At 39.2% G+C, this 21,831-nt stretch overlaps 5 protein-coding genes across 7 annotated transcripts in view; 2 read left to right on the forward strand and 3 right to left on the reverse strand.

The window, feature by feature from the left end:
* Positions 1-6,679, reverse strand: part of LOC134675243 (transmembrane protein 216-like) — a 489,019-nt gene extending 482,340 nt beyond the window's left edge. The window contains exons 1-2 of one of the 2 annotated variants that reach the window (XR_010099706.1): positions 6,410-6,679; positions 5,890-6,276 (exon numbers count right to left, since the gene is read on the reverse strand). Coding sequence is in view for 1 of the 2 variants with exons in the window: in XM_063533461.1 (XP_063389531.1) it covers positions 6,083-6,276; positions 6,410-6,644 (429 nt within the window). In the remaining variant the exon portion in view is untranslated. Of the gene's footprint in view, positions 1-5,163; positions 6,277-6,409 lie in introns of those variants that run through there. The other variant, XM_063533461.1, reaches the window with a different exon arrangement.
* LOC134675043 (dynein light chain roadblock-type 2-like) lies at positions 11-1,370 on the reverse strand. Its single transcript, XM_063533188.1, has 2 exons — positions 1,216-1,370; positions 11-474 (listed from the first exon to the last, which is right to left on the reverse strand). The coding sequence occupies exons 1-2, from the start codon at positions 1,295-1,297 to the stop codon at positions 263-265; spliced, it is 294 nt and encodes a 97-aa protein (XP_063389258.1). The 5' UTR covers positions 1,298-1,370; the 3' UTR covers positions 11-262.
* LOC134675128 (zinc finger protein 43-like) lies at positions 2,071-3,469 on the reverse strand. The gene has a single exon (XM_063533287.1). It carries the CDS (start codon positions 3,371-3,373, stop codon positions 2,252-2,254), a length of 1,122 nt encoding a protein of 373 aa, XP_063389357.1. The 5' UTR covers positions 3,374-3,469; the 3' UTR covers positions 2,071-2,251.
* Positions 3,921-5,053, forward strand: LOC134675242 (small ribosomal subunit protein uS10m). The gene is made up of 3 exons (XM_063533460.1): positions 3,921-4,080; positions 4,246-4,496; positions 4,755-5,053. The coding sequence occupies exons 1-3, from the start codon at positions 4,066-4,068 to the stop codon at positions 5,002-5,004; spliced, it is 516 nt and encodes a 171-aa protein (XP_063389530.1). The 5' UTR covers positions 3,921-4,065; the 3' UTR covers positions 5,005-5,053.
* A 3,706-nt stretch (positions 6,680-10,385) lies between the features above and the next one.
* Positions 10,386-21,377, forward strand: LOC134675205 (luciferin sulfotransferase). Of its 2 annotated transcripts, XM_063533415.1 has the most exons (8): positions 10,386-10,775; positions 11,810-11,886; positions 14,825-14,899; positions 15,632-15,751; positions 18,379-18,532; positions 19,659-19,783; positions 20,557-20,820; positions 21,346-21,377. In XM_063533415.1, exons 1-7 carry the CDS (start codon positions 10,568-10,570, stop codon positions 20,791-20,793), a joined length of 996 nt encoding a protein of 331 aa, XP_063389485.1. In that variant the 5' UTR covers positions 10,386-10,567; the 3' UTR covers positions 20,794-20,820; positions 21,346-21,377. The 2 variants fall into 2 exon arrangements, with proteins under 2 accessions (XP_063389485.1, XP_063389484.1); XM_063533414.1 differs by lacking the exon at positions 21,346-21,377 and having other exon boundaries at positions 20,557-21,036.
* The last annotated feature ends 454 nt before the right edge of the window (positions 21,378-21,831 follow it).

A 21,831-nucleotide genomic window follows, 5' to 3' on the forward strand; every position in this document is an offset into this window, starting at 1 on the left:
TAATTAAAATAAACTGACCCCATGATCTAACGCAGTGAGCAGAGGATTTAAATACAAGAACCATTTTGTCACTCAATTAGCTGGCGCGCTAAAGATCGCGGGGTTAGTATGTACGCGGGGCTAATAGAATTTGGAATGGAATATTCTAATCATGATTACAGAAATTATAAATAATAAAAACTAAATAGCTATACTAAAACACTTTCTATTAAAAACTAACGTAAGTAGAATCGTAAAGTTGGCTGAAAAGCCAGAGCCTTCGTCAGTCAACAGGGTTTTGAACGACAATTAAAATAAAGTCTTTGTCTGGCGCCACCATGATCTCGGTCCTCTTGCTCCGAATTCTAAGGAACGTCAACTCGTTGGTGGGGTCCAGGTCTCTCACCACCGACTTGGCTTTGTCTATGAGGGAACCCATGAGTCCGGCGTATTGTACTGAGACATGGTTGTCCAGGGTTGTCTTGATTGGGATACCTAGAATTACAGCACAGAATAAATAATAGTACCTACTACCGTACAGGGCTATAACCGCGAATATCGAAGTTCGAAAATTGCAGGCATTTTTCTCTGTCACTCTAATTACGCCTTCATTGGAGTAAAAGATAAATAAGATCCCCGCAATTTACGAATTTCGGTTTTCGCGGTAGCCCCTCAGAAAGGACACTTCCTACGAAACCGAAGTTAACCCTAACCCTAATGTATGGCCAGTGGCGGATTTGCAGTCTTTGGCGCCCTAGGCCCCATACCCTGTAGTCGCCCCTTTCAAGGCACCCATAATATTGACTACATTATGAGTTATTTCTTGTTACCATCAGCGAATTTTTTGTCACAATTTGCCGACCCTAAATATCTTGCCGCCCTAGGCCCGGGCCTACTGTGTCTTAGGACTCTTAGGGCAAATCCGCCACTGTGTATGGCACTATTCCTTTCGGCTATTTAGGGTTGACAAAATTCAAGCCATGTGGTCGTGCACGCAAAAGGACGTCAAGTGGTGCCAATCCTAATAATTGCTCGGAGCAATGTTGAGCCGAACGGAGCCGAGTTTTCCCGACAGGAGGAGTGTCCGTCCACTGATTTCAGTTTGTATACAAATAGGGCTTAAACACATTAGGAAGAAGTAGCGGTGTTCTCTCGAAAAGCACCGTCAAGAACAGCTTGTTAATGAGGGCATGTAAGTGTTTAGTGAAGTAGGTTATTTTATTTAAATATTCATACCTTCGCCGTTGACAATTATTACGCCAGCCACACCTTTATGAGTGCTAAGTTTGCGAACCGTTTCTTCAGCCTCGTTTGCCATGGTGAAATGCCTTTGAAAGTCAGACTTAAAATGTTTGTTGTCAATTAAGCTCAGAATTAAGTCAGTTTGACAATTCATACGATTGTTTTGATAATATAAATGGCCATTTGGAATTAAGAAACATTGTAAAGAGCACGCATTAAAAGCATCGAAATTATTTCGAGTCGCGTCGCTTCGAACTCGGTTAAATCCCTGTCTGATTACGCGATTTTGGTGCTTATGTGAAGATAAGGTAGGGTAGATATTTGCTGAGGGTCGAATGGATTTACCCGAGCTTGAAGTGAACCGACACATAACGCGTATGTTGCGCTTGGGTTATTTGTTAGGTTTATTTTATTTATATGCGTTCTCGGAGTAATTAACAATGGAGCCGCCATTAACAGACGTTCCCCTCTGTCGAAAATAGGCGGCCAATGGTCAACCATATGTATGGACTGACGTTTATCGGACATGACGTACCTATACATTTGATGTGCCCCTCCCCCGCAAAAAACGGCAGACTATTTTGGACCGAAAATTTTAGACATGGCGTCTCCATTGGTTATATCCTCTAAGTATGCGTTCTGTAAACAATGGTATGAGAAAGCATATTGGTTCAGCAAGTCTCAGCCCGATTTCTCTATGTAACCCTAAACTTATAATAGTGAAGTACCTACATTCTTAACAGTTATAGGTTTGTATATTATTTCTGGTATCCTCATAGTTATGAGAAAACCTCCAGAATCGTGGCAAATAAGTTGACAATAGGTATCAGAATAATAAAAATAATATCATAATAGATTATTTATTTATTTATAGGCAACTAATAAACAAATAATTGGACACATCATAGGAAGTAAAGAAGTAACTGCTGACTTATACCATCAGCGACACCATCTTTGAATAATTGGCATGATTTCCTAAGAATACATGAAAGAATAAAGAAATATATATCACTAACATCATCATAATTTTCTACATGACAACGTTATCGGAAATAGGAGCCTCTATTCCATTTTTTTCCAAAGACTCCACCTGTAAGTACAATGGCATTCTTCCAGATCTCATCTTCTCTCTTTTATGTACCTTCAGCTGATGCTTCATCATCTGTTTCCGATATCCAAATGCCTTACCGCAGATGTTACAGAGATGGTCCCTTATGCCAGTGTGATCAACTTTGAAATGTAGGTCTAAAGCCCGTTTTGTGTTGAAGCCTCTTCCACAAGTTTCGCATTTAAAATCATGCTCCGCTTTATGCACATGCATATGTTTGTTAAGGTTACTTTTACTTATAAAACATTTAGCACACTGCGAGCATTGATACGGTTTATCTCCAGTATGCGTTCTCATATGCATTTTTAATGACTCGGTAAATCTCCCTCTATACGGGCAAAGGGAACATTTGAAGGGTAAATCATAGAAATGTGTCAACCGATGCCTTGTAAACTGTCCCTGCATGATGAACTTCTTCCCACAGATATCACAAACGAATGGGACATCTTCCGGTTTATGCAACAACAGATGCTTTTTCAAATATGATTCGGAATACAAATTAGAGCATATTGGACATCTTATCTTCATATTCTCGTGTTCTATAGACGCTTTGTGTTCATTGTAATCTTGAAATAGGTTAAAATCTACATTGCAACGGCGACAATGGTAGTTAGGTTTCACATCCACTTTATGTTCTGAATCATAGTTGTGGTCACTGTCATTGTTAAAGTTTAAATTATGTTCTGTAGCCTCCTTGAGTGTCAGTTCAGACCGTTGAGCAGTTTTTCTGAATAAAATCGCGCCATCTAACAGAGAAAGACACGGTTCACATAAATATTTGGGAAATATATCGTCAATCTGTACTTCAATGCCTCCAAACATATTCAAGCTTTCTACAATGTCTTTACGGGCATCGTCGCCATAAAGAGGAATATTACCTTCCTTAAGACATACTCTGCATGTGTAGTCCTCAAGGCCTTTTGGCTCCTTCTTTACTTTGGAGTGATGAGCAATTACGGAGTCTTCTGTTTTCTTGTTCTTACATTTATCATGGCGTAAACGCCTGCAATGTAGCAGTTTCATAAGAACTAATGACCCAACCATTGCTGCGGCTTTGTGCGACTCTTTCCTAGTCAAATAGCGACCAAATTCTATAAAATAATATTGAAATATTAGAAGCCCACAGCTTCGCGTTATTGGGATTTTATATTTTTTGACGTTTTTAATAAAAATGTTGCTATAGTAAAATATTTAATTTTATTAAAGCTAGGACTACATTCCTACCAAATTCCTATATGTATTCTATTATATTAGGTTTCTCCAGTGCACTCAATTTAAAGAGTTTAAACAGAGATTTAAGATTTGAATCACGCTAATAACGAGTAGTTAGTACTCTTGGAAGTTTAATTAATAAGTAAAAGTCTTTCAAGAGAATCACAATACTTAATAAGACAAAACATCAATATATACGTGGAAAAATCTCCAAAGATTTTGATTAATGCTATCTCTAGTAAATCTTTAACATAATCATATTTACTGATGTAGCCAGTAATAGATATTTACTGATGTAGTCTTAGCCTTATTTAACAAATCAAATCTTGCAATGGTAACACTGTAATCTGCATCGGGCTCATTGACAGCTGTCAATGTCATAATCATAAGTGGTGGGTCTGATTTGGGCATTTTGGGCCCCGAGACCCAATTATTTTGTTGTTATTAAGATATTTAACGACTCGTTACATTAAAAATATTATCTATATTGTATTTAGTCGTAAAAGCATCTCGTATAATTAAAAATGAACGTATTAAAGGTAAATAAGTTATAACCTCAAATTTGTTTTCATTTTTGTGTTTACTTAAAAATATATTATTTTATGCTATACCAATAAAAACAATCAGTCTTAACATAAAGTTTTTCATGTATTATCATCGGCGAACTAGCTTAAAAACAGTTTAATGCAAAGAATCCATTTCAGGGTATTTGGAAGACCTCACCGCTGATTAGGAGCACTATAGCCACAAATTATGCAGCTCTTCGACCTCTTTCTACTGTCACACCATCTCCAGTACCAAAGACAATTCAGGACATCCCTAGCACAGTGGAGCTGGATAAGTTGTATAAAAAAGTTGAGTTGGAAATGAGGGGCATAGATCCTGCTGTGCTGCTCAGTTACTCTTGGTTTTGTGTGGCTGCCGCGTCACATTTAGGGATCGAGGTGACGAAAAGGTTTGTGATTTGTTATTTTTATATATTATTCTTGTGATTTTATTGTTAATAAATGTCTTTATTAAGATATTAACACACTATGGACTGCTTATAATGCTCTCGTTTTGAAGCATTTATAAGAAAAGTCAACTCAATGAGTTGAGAATGACATTCTTTTAGTGAAGTAGTACAGAATATTTCTATCTATAAATTCTAAAGTCAACAGTCACTTAGTAAACATGGATAACAAATTTAATTAAATCTGAGTATTTTTTGCAGCTTTGCACCCAGAAAAGCTGAAAAGGAGAGACATACCCTCCTCAGATGTGTTCACATCTACAAAAAGCACAGAGTTCAGTATGAGATCCGGACATACTTTAGGTTCATCCATCTACAGAGGCTCACCGGCTCCACCTGCGACACATACTTGGAATACATTGAAAGGAATCTTCCAGAAGGTTGCGCTTTGAAAGTCACCAAAGTTGAATGTCAGAAGCTACCGGAACACATCACCCCGCCCACAGAATAGTTATTGTAAATATAGTGTAGAAAGATTAGAATAAAAGTTTAAGTATGAATTTCCTTTGTTTATTAATATTAGGCAGTTATTACATTGTGTTTAAATAAATGTTTAGTATAGTCATCCTAAAACATACCTTAACATTTTAGTAGGTACTGTGTAGGAAATGCTCCCGGTACTGAGTTTGTATGGCGAGAACCGGGAATTCCCAGTTCCGGTACTGTGTTTGTATAGATAACCAGTACTGGGAGCACTCCCTAGTACTGTGTCCTAGTATTTGTCAAATCTGTAGTAATTTTACTATAATATGGTCCAATGGTTTTGATTTTTTGAAGCTGACAGTCCCCTACACTAACAAGATATAATCAACTGCATCAATAAACACATTTAACACATTAATTGCCACACTAAGTGCTACGGGTTACGCTCGTAGCGCGTACCCACGGTTTCGCCGTATGGAGCGCGTAGTCGCTACAAACAGTGTACACGACAGTCGGGTTCTTGGACCTGAATGTGTTAAATTCAAGACAGTACATAAAATAAATTATTTTTGAGACTAGTCTCAAGATTTATTTATTTTGTAAGTTCTAAAGAATAAAATATATAAAAATTAAATAATTCACTGGAGTATTAACTATATTTTCGGCTGTAACCTCTCCTTTGGATTGATCAATAATGTATGTAAGTAAAAATGTATAAATGGTATATTTTGGTATCTATCATATATATATTTGTGGTATACAAAGCTATTACAACATTCGGATACAAATCTGTGCATTGAGTTAATATCATTTTATGACAAAAATTTAAGGCTATTTTTTAACAACTAGTAAGCTTGAAACAACACTTAAATATAAACTACATAATACTTAGGCTTTAAAGCAAATATGTTACCTAACTACTTTCACCTAAATATATCCTACAAACTTCCCTTTAAATGGCTCTTACCTAAATCACTTGTATATAAAATAAGAGACAACTTTATAAACAGAAGAACACTGTTTTAAAATTGGAATGTTATAGTTTTTCAGTCAGCTTTTGGCATTCATTAGTATCTCTTTGGCACTGAGGTACTTTGGAACTTGTTCTAGTCATACTGCTGGTTTTTGCACACTGTGAACATGAACAGAATGGCGAAGGCCATCTCCAAGGCGTGAAACATGAGCATAACGGCGCACCAGATGTATTCCAACCTTATAATGTAGGTTTGGTAGATAAGGAAGTAGCAGACACCTACTGCTGAAGGTATTGTGAGTAGGACTGAAAAGAACACAGGAACCTCTGAAACAAATAATAATATTGGCAAGGTTAAGTGTTTTAGACGATGATAAATTCATATTTTGCGAGTGGGTGACGTCATTATCGGCTTTCTCGTGGACTTGGCCTGGTTAAAAAAATTCAAGCGCCTACTTACTTTTACTAGACAAGTTTCCTCTCTGTCCCAAAAATATGCGGAAAGCCTCGATAACACACAAGGCGCCGAAAATACCAGTTTCAGTTAGCAAGGCGTTCTCCGGGTACGACACATTTATCGCTTTCAAAATCCCAATGGCCACTTCACACACGAAAAACATGCCTAAGTAAAAATTATTCAGGTACAACAATATTTCGTAAGCCAAACTTGAATTTACGTTGGTCATTTTCGACATAATTCGTCGGGTTTTCGTCAAAACATGGAGCTGAAGTGAATGAAGTTGAATGAACGTTTGCCGAAAATGACGTTTATTTTAGTTCGTTCAATATCGTCGGGAAAGCGGAAGTGCGAGTGAATGAGGGAGAGGGTGCAAGGCGCAAGGGTGACAAACGTTTATTTGCGGGTGGCTAAAAATGGAACTAATTTTGTCACGTACTTTTTTAAGGCTGTCGATTGATGGAAGCGACTTTTCCAGCGGTAAAGTTTTGGTAGTTCGTAGTGAGGTCAATACGCTCTATAAATGAATTTGAAGTGCTGGTCACGGACGATTAATTTTACATTTTAATTGTATGTTTATCTTTGTCGGTAGCTACTTAGGTATTTGTATTACTTTAATCTTATTTTTACTTTAGCTACGTGCTTTATTTAGCTCGGATAATAAGACTCCGCGACCACGGGAACATCGCCGCGTTCTCGAAACGTCGGAGGTATATTTAAAAACTTAATTAACGCGATTAAGTCCCGTTTTGCTAACTAATAATGAGTTAAAATCGTGACAGTTTAAATCAGTAGGTAGGGTAGGTACTTTAGCTTAATTGCTTTTAAAATTGATTTCCATTTATTTTATTTCGGCTTACAGTTTGCTTGATATTTTTCCATTGCCTATAAGTAGGATGTCGAAGAGTCGCTGAAGAGAGCTGGTCGCTAATTACCAAAAGCAATGAAATTAGGAAACAACACTAATGGATAGGTACCTACCTACATCACACGCAAGTATAGTTATATACTGCATAAACCAGCAACATAAAAAGTAAATACATTGTAAGTTCTAATATTTAGAGCATTAGGTTTCCGCATTTAGTCTGCTAAAAGGAGCGTAACGAATCAACAATCCTGACACACTACGTATGTGCCCAGACTTGCTTTATTAAAGGTGTAAGGCAAAAACAAGCAGGTATACATATAGACAAATGTATAATAAAGACTGTAAATTCTTTCAAAAGTTACATTCAGTGGTTGATGGACAATTTTTAAAGGAAATTGACAGATATACCGCCCGCATCATCGCTGCAGGGGTAATCAACTGCATAGTTGTCTTCCTGTTTGACGGGTCTGTCAATTCGCCAAGTCATTGATTTAACTCTCCCCCCCTCCCCTACCCCCCCGTTCTTACATGATAATGATGATGATGGTATGGTGGTGGTACCTATGGTATGTAGGGCCTTAAGCAGCAATCAAAATATGTGACGTCCCACGAGTAAAGGTACCTTATGGCGGTTGGCGCTTACGCTGTAATTAACGCCGCTCCAATATTATTGCGGCGCAATGCGACGTAAGCGCCAGCCGCCATAAGATACTTTTTGCCGTGGAATGCGCGGCGCGCTATCGTGACGTGATCGTGACTGCTTCTTATGCAGTGTTTGAAAATGGAGACCTTGGTATAGGCTCTCCGAAACATGCCGCGCTTGTGCAAACTTAGCTATGCTTAAGTAGTAAGTAGTCAAAACAGATTAAACTCAAAAAGATACGGGTCATTCGCTTGACTGTATCCCATTCACTTGGGGTGGCTGTCATCTCTTTTTTTTTGCTGGTCATGATTCATTTCCCCACATTGACAGTCTTTATGTTTACTCGTTAATGTTAGCACTTTGAGGTAAATGTGAGTAAGTAATGTTGTCATCACCTCACCCCCGTTCTTTCTAACTAACGTAACTACATAATATATAATTTACCTCGAACGCATTCCCTCTCTATCCCACCAATCCATCAGAGCGAGAAAAGTCAATATTTTAATTAAAAAAAAGCGGCCAAGTGCGAGTCGGACTCGCCCATGAAGGGTTCCGTAACAGCAAGTAACATAAAAAAATGGGGTTTACGGTTTATGAGTTTTATGACGTATTAAAAAAAAACTACTTACCAAATCTTATTCAAACCAATTTTCGGTGGAAGTTTGCATGGTAATGTACGTCATATATTTTTTTTAGGTTTATCATTCTCTTATTTTAGAAGTTACAGGGGGGGGGGGGGGGGGGACACACATTTTACCACTTTGGAAGTGTCTCTCGCGCAAACTATTCAGTTTAGAAGAAAATGATATTAGAAACCTCAATATCATTTTTGAAGACCTATCCATAGATACTCCACACGTATGGGTTTGATGAAAAAAAAAATTTTGGGTTTCAGCTCTATGTATGGGGAACCCTAAAAATGTATCGCTTTTTTTCTATTTTTGTATGAAAATCTTAATGCGGTTCACAGAATACATCTACTCACCAAGTTTCAACAGTATAGTGCTTATACTTTCGGAAAAAAGTGGCTGTGACATACGGACGGACAGACAGACAGACAGACAGACAGACATGACGAATCTATAAGGGTTCCGTTTTTTTGCCATTTGGCTACGGAACCCTAACTAGCTGTAAGTACCAAGTTGCGCAGATGCGCTAAGCTGCAACATGATTACATAACATAACGCACCGCACTTGTAATGTATAAAAGGTTGGGCGCCACTGTAGTAACCTTTTTATTTTTGTATAGAATTTCTAGAAAAATGTTCTTTGGTTGATTGTTTATGGGTAGTCAACTCTTCGCGTCTAAATTTTTTTTTTAAATTACCGCCTTTTCCTACTGACAAGGTCGCTGTGCCAGAGAACCCATTATACTTGGTCAAGCAGACCTTGTCAGTAGAAAAAGGCGGCAAATTTGAAAAATGTAGGCGTGAAGGGATATCGTCTCATAGGATTTTTTTAATCTCGCGCCTTTTTCTACTGACAAGATTGGCTTGACCGTCTAAGTAATATTTTCGCTATTTTAGACAACTCGCTAGCAGTCGCTCGCCTGCTAGAAACCGAAAGCGGTCTGGAAGAAAGCAGCACTGCAGTTGCTATTACCCGCCAAACCTGTTATTACTTGTAGTGCATCAGACTGCAGGTTAGAGGTCTGCGGGGAAAATGTCATTTGTATGGGGTCGTAAGGGGAAATCAGAAGCTTGAATTATCGTCACTCGTTTTGAATTTCCTCTTTTCCGCACTAGTGGCGATAAATTAAAACACGACTGAAGGGAGTGTTTTAAATCGGCACAATTACCTATACGCACGTGTATCGTACGTTTTACAGTACATATTGGCCCTTAAAATTTTTGACATACGCGCGTATTGTCCTTAATCCCTTGGGCGGTAAAGTAGCACCATAATGTACTAAAAATAACTATTTCATCACACTTACGTAGTAAACTATTTTTTTGTACTTTAGTACCTTCATTTTCATTTACAAAATCGGCCTTGTGGTCCCAACATAAGACGGAGGCTCAGATCGGCGGATAGAATGTGAGATTTGTCTCTTCCTTTTTTAGGGTTCCGTACCCAAAGGGTAAAACGGGACCCTATTACTAAGACTTCGCTGTCCGTCCGTCCGTCCGTCCGTCCGTCCGTCCGTCTGTCACCAGGCTGTATCTCACGAACCGTGATAGCTAGACAGTTGAAATTTTCACACATGATGTATTTCTGTTGCCGCTATAACAAAAAATACTAAAAACAGAATAAAATAAAGATTTAAATGGGGCTCCCATACAACAAACGTGATGTTTGACCAAAGTTAAGCAACGTCGGGAGTGGTCAGTAGTTGGATGGGTGACCGTTTTTTTTTTGCTTTTTTTTGTTCTTTTGTGTTTTTTTTTTTGCATTATGGTACGGAACCCTTCGTGCGCGAGTCCGACTCGCACTTGCCCGGTTTTTTTTGAAACGCCTATCATTTTCTTGCCATTTATTTGCACATCTCGTGTGTCCATACCTTTACCTATTTCGGTATTCCATCCTATTGGAAAGTAGTGAGAGTGGTAGCAGAACGCGCTGCACGCGACCACACCGCTTCCGCGTAACGTTCGGAACGGACGTTCGAAAATCGAATGTTCAGTTACATTTGAAATTCCAAATTTGAAATATGAGGGTCAAACCGAACTTGACCTTTTCGAAGCTGGATGAAGAAACGGGAGAGCTTCTGGATAGGATGTTTGAGAAGAAGGATTGTATGGTGGAGATTAATCCGGGGAGAGTTATTCTGCCAGCGGATTACATGACGATTGGGCAGGATATTTTGGATATGGAGGTACTGGAGAACGATGTGTGGATGTGTTCCTACCCTCGAACTGGTAAGTCTATTAGAGCATACAGAAAAATACATAGTGCTCACTCCATTACATTCGTTTTAGTACCAAAATGACTATTATTTTCGTAGTCGACATCTAGCGTCGAGTAGCGGAATTATCATAACTGCTACTTGACAATAGATGTTCCGACGACTGAAAAGTCTAATACTCAACAATTTTCAGGTAATATTGTAATCGGATTAACCAGAACTCTATTTTCAAATCCTTCTGCTTTTAATATTACTTAGTTGTAAATTGCTGTTCAATACAATTTTCGTGAGTCGTTGCGACACTAGAGAATTCTAGTAAGTATATCAAGTAGCGGTCCTTATAATTCCGCTATTCGATGCTAGATGTCGACTGCGAAAATATTGTTCGTTTTGGTACCAAAACTGATGTATGGAGTGAGCACTTTATTCTTACTAATATTTCACTTCACTTCTTGCTGAAGTCCTTGCAACCCTCAAGATTCTACTTTTAGAATCATTTACTTGTTCTGATTTCAATTGAAGCACGAGAGGTAAACAACAACTTTGTCAGCAAGAGGGCAAACAAATAGGTACCTTTACTTAATTTTTTACTTAAACTTTTTCAAAAACTCATGACAAAAAGTTGCATTTTATGCACAAAACTGGCAAAGTACCTAATTTGATGCACGAGTTAATTTTTATTTAGATTCAATTTGTAATGTTTTACAGTTAGAACTTTCCTTATGTTGGTGTGGTGCTAAAAATTGCGTTTCACTCGGTGGCAATGTTTGTTTAATCCGTGCCTTGAATCTTCACAACGCTCAAGATTCCATATCTCGAACTCACTTCGCCTGGTGGTTCTTTTGTTTCCATCATGGGTATTTTTTGTAAAAAGGAATACGAATATTTACATTTTTTTTAAATCAATAGTTACAAGTACCTAATAGCCAGATTTTAATCGATTTCTATCAATGAAAGCCACAGTTCTTTAAAGTGTCATCTCATAACAAGTTCTAATGGTGCTTTGATTTTAGATAACGTTTTGACAGTATTATCCAATTTGTGCAGGCTCCACATGGTGCCAAGAAATGGTTTGGCTTATAGGCCATGACCTGGATTACGAGGGAGCCAAATCTTTACAACAGGTAAGTTTATCAACATATTTACCGAACCTTAGTGGCCTACTTTACTCGTAATATGATGATATGTAACTCCTAAGTGATGATATAATTTTGATGATTTTATTGATGTTACCATGTTACCTATGTTTTTTTTCGCAATTTCGCCTTTATTCCCAAAATCAAACATGCTCAACATAATACAGGGTGATTCATGAGACGTGAGCAGGACTCATCCTGCACACTCAGTAACTGATAATTGATCGATCACCGTCGTATTTAGGTAAAACAACCACACTTTTTCCTATTTTTCAACTTTTTGATGAGGGCAAATTTAATTCTCTACAATCATGGTCACCCTACAAGACCTAATTAATTAACATAAAACCTCTTTTACGAAGAAAATAAAATGTCAAACCTGAGTGAGATACGAGTTTTCAAAAGTAACCAGACCGTGATGACAGTGATGACATTCAATTTGACACTGAATAGCGTTAGTTTAGTATTCTAATGTTAGGGTGACCACCCATGTTGTAAATAAATTAATAACTTTTTTTTCAACACGACTAGAAAATTAACGTTAACCTCACTAATACTGATAGGAAACAGTTGCTTATAATTTACGAAATGCGCAGTGTTAGTCCTGCTCACGTCTCCTGAATCACCCTGTATAGTCAGACCGTACAAAGTCTGCAGCGATTTTGATAGCCCACGCAGTGCAAGTGTCATTTTAAACGTCAAACTTCTATGAAATTATGACGTACTTATACATAACACTTACACTGCGTGGGCTATCAAATCCGCTGCAGACTTTGTTTGGTGCGACTATACATATTTATTCACCTTGCAAAATATAGCGTGTATGGCTGAAAAACACCGGTTTTAATGTTAGCGAGGAAAATGAAAACAACCGTTTCGGACACAAAGCAAGCTTCCGAACCGGTGAACCGGTACTTTCCAGCACATGGCGGCATTTTGCTTCCGCGTTTACCAGGAGCGCAGAAAACGAAGGAATAATCTGTGACCCAAATACGAGCGTCCAGAAAGCTGTACTAGATGGCATTTTGCGGCCATTAAGTACGCATGTGCAATCTAGTATATCTATAACTGAAAGTACTATTAAATCGAAGTGAAAGAGAAAGTTTTACTATAATGGCGTTTCAATGCGATAGAACGAGACGGGATGAGGGGTAGTTTCCGTGTATAGGCGAGACAAGTTTAAGTGTTGTCCAGTGCATTTCTACATCGTAACTTATTCCTGTCTCAGGCTTATATTTAGATACCTAGGTATTTCTTTTTATGAAATGGTTATGGATAATTGTACTCCGAGGATAATTGCATATGAATATAATCTATTAAAATTTCATTAGAAATGTCCCTGTTGATAGCTGACAGAAAGTGTCAGATAATATCATAACCGTTTCATTTTAACCGTTAACCAGATTATAAAATTCGAATCTTCCTTTTTAGGGTTCCGTACCCAAAGGGTAAAACGGGACCCTATTACTAAGACTTCGCTGTCCGTCCGTCCGTCCGTCCGTCCGTCCGCCCGTCCGCCCGTCCGTCCGTCCGTCCGTCCGTCCGTCCGTCTGTCACCAGGCTGTATCTCACGAACCGTGATAGCTAGACAGTTGAAATTTTCACAGATGATGTATTTCTGTTGCCGCTATAACAACAAATACTAAAAACAGAATAAAATAAAGATTTAAATGGGGCTCCCATACAACAAACGTGATTTTTGACCAAAGTTAAGCAACGTCGGGAGTGGTCAGTACTTGGATGGGTGACCGTTTTTTTTTGCTTTTTCTTTGCATTATGGTACGGAACCCTTCGTGCGCGAGTCCGACTCGCACTTGCCCGGTTTTATTTCTTCTTTTTTTCGCGATTTCGGTGTCGGTTCCATAGTAAATGTTGCTCAGTATAATCCCAAAACCTCCCTGGTAACGGGAATGCACTTACTTTTTGGTCAGCCATATTGGACTACAGACTGTAGTGACTAGTTAGCTGGAGCTCCTACTGTATACTGGTTTTATTTTAAGGCGATGCGCTGGCTAACTCATGGGGATATTGGGAATGAAAGTACTGAAAATTTATCTCCTCAGTTTCATGCTGCCCTAGTACACGCGGAAGGGAAATTGTCTCTAGAGCTCCATGGGTGCTACGGATAAGAAATGCATTTTCATCGGACGTCTGTACAGTTCCGTAGATCGTTCTCAAATAAATAGTGCTCGGTTTGTGGATGCTGCGAATGTACTGAAAGCGCATTGAAGTGATTATTGGTGAACCTTTTGGCCTTGATATAAGGTTCAAAGTTGATTGTTATTAGGCTTGTTAGTTTTACAGACTTTTAGCTTTACTGCGATTCAAATACAGAAAATGTAGCCATTGCAACATTTTTATTGAAGCGTCTCCTTTTTAAGAATGACACACACTAGACCGGGCCGGGGAGTTGAGCTTCCGGTGCCTCGTTTTCTATGGAAAGGACCACGTGGTCACCGATCAGCCGTCATAGAAAAAGACATGTCGGACGCCTCGGCCCGGGTCTGGCCCAGTTTAGCGTGAGTCATCCTTCACCTGGGTCGAAAAATAATTAGTCTGCAGGTCAAATTTTGAACTGACTCGTGATTTCTCGATAATTTACTCATATTATGGTTTTCTTTGTCGAGTTCGTGTTTAGATTTCTTTCGAAATGGCGGAGCGACACGTTTAGGTATTCAGTTTTAATAGGGTTTTAGTGGTAATTCTCCATACGAACGTACTCGAGCCTTTCTTCCATGAGTTTACCCTAAAACTCAGCTCACGGAGCCACAAGTTTTAAAACCCTCATCTTCCTTTTCCGCTTATTCATTAATTATTTAGTTGCATTCGCCTCCAAACAAAATTTGGTTTCGTTAAATAGTATATTGTTTGTTTAGATCCACAGAAATAAGAATAAGGTTACCTCTTTAATGTGTTCTGTGTTTAGATCCGATGCCCGCTGGTAGAGCTATCATGCATCATGGTGGCTGGACATTCGGAATGGCACGACGAGTCTGTAAAGGTAAGCTTCTTTTAAGTAATTTGATTGTTTAATTTTATTTTCACCACACCGGCTCAGAAAGGCTTCCTTTGCACTTCAAAAACTGACAGCAAAGTTGCATTTTGTTCACATGTGAAGCAAGGTAATCAAATGCAAATTTTGAGTTGTTTTCTTAAGTTTGCTGGTAGAATTGACTTTTAAATGATGATTTTGGATGATCAATATTTACAACATTCATTTGGATTTGATTTTGTTTAACATTTTACATTTAATATTAAGTTATTTTACATTTAAAATTTTCCCCACACCAACCCATGGTGTGGGGAAAATTTTTGTGTTTCACTCAGGGGCAAATTTTGTTTAGCCCTCGTGCTTTGAAACCCTCGCAACGCTCAAGATTCCATTTTTCGTACCACTCGCTACGTTCGTGGTTCAATTTTGGAATCTTCGCTCGCTCGGGTATCAATATTAGCACGAGCGGTTAAACAACAACGTTGCCCCCTTGTAAAACTAATAACTATTTATCTTAGGGTAGGTAACTGTCGACAGCGTACATACTCGTATGCGAGTTGCGACTTTCGTAGTTGTAAAATATTTGTGACGTTCCACTGCAAAAGGTACCTTATGGCGGCTGGCGCTTACGTCGCATAGTGCCGCAATGATATTGGAGCGGCGTTAATAATAGCGTAAGCGCCAACCGCCATAAGGTACCTTTACCCGTTTGACGTCACATTTTTCTATTTATTTTAAAAGGGCACATCGGTAGACTTAGTGAAGTACCGGCTAGCGAGACCTCGGTACATCCGCAGCCACCTGCCTTGGGATCTGCTCCCAGTGGACATTCAGCGAGAGGACGGACAGGCTAAAGCCAAGGTATGTACATGTACAACCACAGAATAGGTGGGTCGATCAACTATTTCTTGTTGTTATTCTGTCCCATCAGCCAGGAGACAATAGTAGCATAGTTTCTTAGAAGAGCTGCTGTACCATGTTCTATAAACGTGCTTAGTAGATGTCTCATTATGGAAAGGCCTTATAACTACCAAAAAAATCAAGTTTGGTTCTTTTAAATACGAAATAACTAGTATTTTAAGAGCGACCCAGGAGACCGTAACCACTACTGCTAGACACCAAAGCTGGTGTGGGCCGCATGTACTTGTAGCGACGCGACGAAATCGCGAAGTGAGCCACGCCTAGTACAATTCAGTAACTGGTGGCCTAGCCAAGGAAACTCTCTTGGGCTTCGCCATCGAATCGTGTTGTGTTGCTCTATCACTCTTCCATATTAGTGTGACAGTGACGGTTACATTTCAATCGCTACGAAGCGTTGCCGATTGGCATGTTGTCTACGGGGCATCATTCATTCAGTGATAAATAATCTCTAAACACCGCTAAGTTAATTAGACCTTACTAGAGTTATTAGACGTTATAAAGGCAGGCCTGGCTCACTCCGCGATTTCTCCGCTTTGCTACAGATAGCAAAAAGCACATCCGTTCGACCCCAATTTTGGGGTTTGCCATAAGCCGCGCGTGGCGCTGTCGCCACCTAGCGACCATATCTGTGCTGATCGTGACAGACGCGTTTTGTTAGAGAGTGAGTCTTCTGTACCTAGTACTATTATTTATTCTGTGATAAAAGTTAAGTAGGTAATACTTACTTAAGAGTAGGTATATAAAAGTACAGTATACATAGTTGTATATTACTTACCTTGTTTATGCTGCAATATTTACATTTCTCCAAAGAATGTTTCACAAATGATTGATCGGCCACGTAACGAACAACATATGTGACGTTCCACGGCAAAAGGTATCTTATGGCGGGTGGCGCTTACGTCGTATAGCGCCGCAATAATATTGGAGCGGTGTTAAAAATAGCGTAAGCGCCAACCGCCGTAAGGTACCTTTATCCGTTGGACGTCACATATTACCAAATGCCTCAACACTCATCATGCGTGAATCTGCCTGCAACGAATTACTCAGTAATGTACACAGCACATCAGCTGTTTTGAGTCGGCGCGCACCTTACGAGTCAAAGGATCTTGAACCTTGTGAATTGTAGCTACGTTCCAAATTTAAATGGCAGCAACAATTATCGCGCAATTTAAAAAAAAAATGTAATGTAACGGTTGTAAAGAAGCTTCAAATTCCTTCGATTCTAGTAAGGTGCGCTGCGGCTTCAGTCAGCTGATGCGGTATAATGATGGTTGAGTGCAGCGTAGCTTGAATAGCTTCCTCTTCCTAATGTTTGCTAACAGTTTATGAAACGATTTGTGGCCGAGTTACGTTTGTTTTGTGTAATTTCGAGGAATTATAGGGCTGTGCTTGTGTTATTGTGATATTGCTTATAGTTTTTGTGTAATGTTAAGTGGACATGCGTGTGCATTGCTAACCTAAGTTTTAAAGTACCTTCACCAAGACAAAACAAAAGCCAAAAGAGTATAAATTGCCATATTAAATTTTCTCACCCTGTTTAAAGTAACACGTTTTTTGACCTACCGTTAAGAATGACACACGTTAGACCGGGCCGTGTCCGGGCCTGAGCTTCAGGCGCATCGTTTTCTATGAAAATCAACACGTGATCGTCTGTCATGTCATAGAAAAATAAGCGCTGGAAGCTCCGGCCCGGACACGGCCCGGTCTAACGTGAGTCATCCTTTACTCGTTCTACCTTTGCTAGTTCTACAGGTGGAACTAGTAATTTTTAGTGTTCCGTACAAAACTTTGTTCACGGAACACTTACTTATGGGATCACTTCGGTCTTGTTTTTCAGGCGACCTCTATTGATCACGCTTTTTAGGATCATTCAAACCAACCAGTATGTTTTTCATAGGACTTAACCCTTAAGCGCCACTTGCACCATCACTCTAACCCGGGGTTAATCGGTTAAACCGTTAACCCAGTATCAAATTGTACTGGTTGGTAACCATGGTAACTCCAGGTTTAACCAGTTTACCCCGGCTTGGTAATTGGTGCAAGTGGCCCTAACCCGAACTCTTATTCTCGAACCAGTATTTTATTTCATAGGATTTAATAGGACTCTTTCTCAGTATTTTATTTGCCCCTATTGTTTAGGTAAGGTAAACGTACTAGTGCTCGACATGTTAATGGCTAATAGATGACTCCTTACTGTCACCACTATTGACAATGAAACTTGAAAGTTTAAAGTGTAAGTTTCAAGATGACGTGTACTGGGATCGCGTCGAGCCCTGGCACCCCTGGGTGCGAAACTCCTGACTTCGGCCAAACTCGGCTCCGCTCGGCTCAGCTTTGCTCCGAGCAATTATTAGGGTTGGCACAACTTGACTTCCTTTTGCGTGCACGACCACAGATAAGATAATCACTTGAATTTTGACAACCCTAAATAGCCGATAGGGATAGTGCCACATATTAGAAAGGGATAGCATGATTCGACCCTGAACCGCTGGCAAACTTCGGTTTTGTAGGAAGTTTTCTTTCTGTACGGCAGTACTATTATTTATTACCTTATTATGTGTTTCCAGGTAATCTACACATCACGCAACCCTAAGGACATGGTTGTATCCTACTACCACTACTGCACGCTGGTACACGGCTTAAAGGGGACCTTCGAGGAGTTCTGTGACCTTTTCATGCGCGATCGCGCGCCCTTTGGACCTGTATGGAACCACATTCTTGGTAAGAGTATTTTTAGTACAGAATTCTAAAGAAAGAAAAAAAAAGTTGTGGAGAAAGTCATAGAACAGGGCTATAACCGCGAAAATCGAAGTTCGCAAATTGCGGGGATTTTTCTCTGTCACTCTAATTACGCCTTCGTTGGAGTAAGAGAGAAAAATCCCCGCAATTTGCGAATATCGTTTTCGCGGTAGCCGCTCAGATTGTTTTGCTTAAAACGGAACAAAGAAAACTCAACCCTATATTCTGAATGATTTGGTTTATATTTCAATGGCTCACACTGAATATGGTAGGCAGGATAAGACTAGGGGGGAATCGGAATAGATACGGATGTCCGGCAACGTGCTAGTACAGTCTCTATCAGATATATCGGAGCGGCCAAGGTGCTCACAATTATATGAACACACCTCTATTGTCAAGGCGATAGATTGCGTGTACAGATCGTTTTGAGCACCTTGGCCGCTCCGATATATCTGATGGCGACTGTAAATTCGAGGCAAGTTCCTCTTCCGCGTGTACCAGGATCACATATATGCGAGGAGCTCTCTATATTTTAGTTGCAATGCCATCTATCTCGATCGCTGTGCAATAAATGGCATGGATAGGGGAGAATGGCTGCAATATACGGTTATGGAAAGGTTTGTTTCTAAGTTTGCTCCTACGCGATTTGTTTACAGAGACCAAGCTAATTGTGCATGCCTTAGCAATGACAAAGTGTGGCAGTACGATCATTAATGTCAAAATATGAAAGTATGACGTTTATAATGACATTCCATTCCTTTATTCTGTTCAATTCGGTGCAGAGTTAGCGTAGACGAACACTAATTGAGAATCTTATTACCTTTAAACGAGAAATTCTTGTATAAGTAGGTATACATATATACTATATAATATTTCAGGGATGTCGGAAACGGCTCCAAAGATTTCGATGAAATTTGCTATATGGAGGTTTCGGGAGCGAAATTTTTGGGTTTTTATATTAGGCTTTCCGTGCAAAGCTCAGTCTCCCAGTTATTATTCATTAAGTAGGTAATAAGTAATTATTGCTGACGAAACTTGATTTGGTAACTTAATTTGGCTGCTCGCATGCTCCTGCAAATGATTAAATCAGTTCTGTAATCTTCCACAGGCTTCTGGAACCGCCGAAACGACCCCAACGTCCTGTTCATCAAGTTTGAAGAGATGAAGCATGACTTGCCCTCCGTGGTCAGAAGGACTGCCGACTTCCTTGGGAAGACCATGACCAATGACCAGGTACTTATGTTGATCTCTTACACCTATTTATTGCCTGACAGTATTGACGGTTTGGAGTTGGTGGTCAGAAGGACGACAAACGAAGATGACCAATAAACAAATAAGCTAAATGCAAGTCTTTAACTACCTAGTTTCTACTTTTAATCTCAAGTGCTGGTGGCGTCGAGTCTCCTATAAAATATGCATAAATTAACTTCGGGTACTGGATTAATTTGTCCTTAAGAAAGGGTCGGACGGCCGGTCTGGCCTAGTCACTACACTCACTACCAATTTGGTAGTACCAAACCGATTCAGGCAGGGTCACTATCTTGCCTATGAAGTTCTGGGTTCAGATCCCATACTCGTATTTGTTTCCGAGTGTTGGGCGTATTAATATATTTGATATTGTAGGAAGGTAGAGAGAGGGCCAATAGAGAGTACTCTCTTCAGGCGGGTGTTGTGCCTGGCCTGCCTGGGGATCGAAGTCCACTGAGAGGTAGTCAGAAGGAGAATATACTAGTGACATTTGAAACTCTGTAAGCGCGATGTAGGTTTCTAACTAATTGCGTTCTAGCTCCCTAACGACATCTGTTAGATTATTGTGGCACGACGTCGACAGTGACCGACGTAGACAGTGAGCTAGAGGAGACGCCACAATATTATATATATATCGTTGTCCAAGTACCCCAACAGAAGCCTTTTTGAGCTTACTCCGGGGCTTAGTCAATTTGTATAACAAACCCTATAATATTTAAAAACCCTATCTTATCTGAAAACTTACGATATCTTTTCAGGTGGATAAACTCTGTGACCACCTCTCCTTCAAGAACATGAAGAGCAACCGCGCAGTCAACCTCGAACCCATCCTCCAGAAATCCTTCGGCAAGAGCTACTTGGAAGGGACCAAGCTGAGGTTCATCAGGAAAGGGGAGATTGGGGACTGGAAGAACTACATGTCTGATGATCTTTCGAGGAGGTTCGACCAGTGGGCGGAGCAGCATCTGGAGGGGACTGGCCTGAAGTTTGAATAATGTTAACTAGACTGCCTTCAGACTAGGGTTGAAAAAACCCGGAAAAATTCCCCTTTTTTTTCTTAAAGCCATGTTTTTAAGTTTTATTCGAAAAAAAAACAATGTCACTTAGTTTATATATTTTACCGAAAAAAAATCGGAAATAAACGAAAAAAACGGAATTTGAAAAGAACCTGTGAATAATTCCATTTATATTTAATCCATACTACACCTACAGCTTGGCAAAAAAAAGGAGAAATTAAAAAGTGGCAACACTGTAGTGTCGTCCCTTTCAAACCAATAATTGTAAGAAAACGGGACGACACTACAGTGTTGCCACTTTTTAATTTCTACTCTTTTTTGCCAAGCTGTACTTAGTCGTGTGTTTTGTTATCTAAATGCTGGCTGGCGATCATTTGTCTGTCTATTGACTTTGACGCTGTCGTTAGTTTAAAAAGTTTCATTTCTTTCCCAAAGAAACTGAAAAATACGGAAAAAAACGATAATTTGTAAACGTCCTGAAAAAAAACGATTTGATTTTTTCGAGAATTTTCAACCCTACTTCAGACCCAGACATACTGAAACGTTTCGGACGAGTCACAAGAGGGAATATTGTTGCTGTTTTAAGTATTTCAATATGTCTGAAGAACTTTTTATCCTATGATGTACCCCTAATATTTGTTATTTTGTAATTGATGCTCTTGGTAATTAATAAACGTTTTTATCACAACTGATTTATTTCTTTCATATGCTAGTTTAAAGTCGAGATTGCATTATCATAGAGGTTAATATTCAAAATAAATACTGTAGGTACAAAATGTTGACTGACAGCGCATATTTAATATTTTATGTGTTTTTGAGTAAATTTCTTCAGCAAGTAACGTCAATTTCCACTGTGTTAAACTTGTTGGCTCAAATTTGATATTAAATACCTAATTTACTTTGTTTTTTGTAAAAAAATATTACGGTAAATAACGAAACACAAGTAAAATATATTCAGATTTTTAATGACAGGTATTGTTCCAATTATTCCGAATGTAAAAAAAGTCATTTATTGGC

Source organism: Cydia fagiglandana, chromosome 21 (genome assembly GCF_963556715.1).
Source record: "Cydia fagiglandana chromosome 21, ilCydFagi1.1, whole genome shotgun sequence".
NCBI classification, from domain to species: Eukaryota; Metazoa; Arthropoda; class Insecta; order Lepidoptera; family Tortricidae; genus Cydia; species Cydia fagiglandana.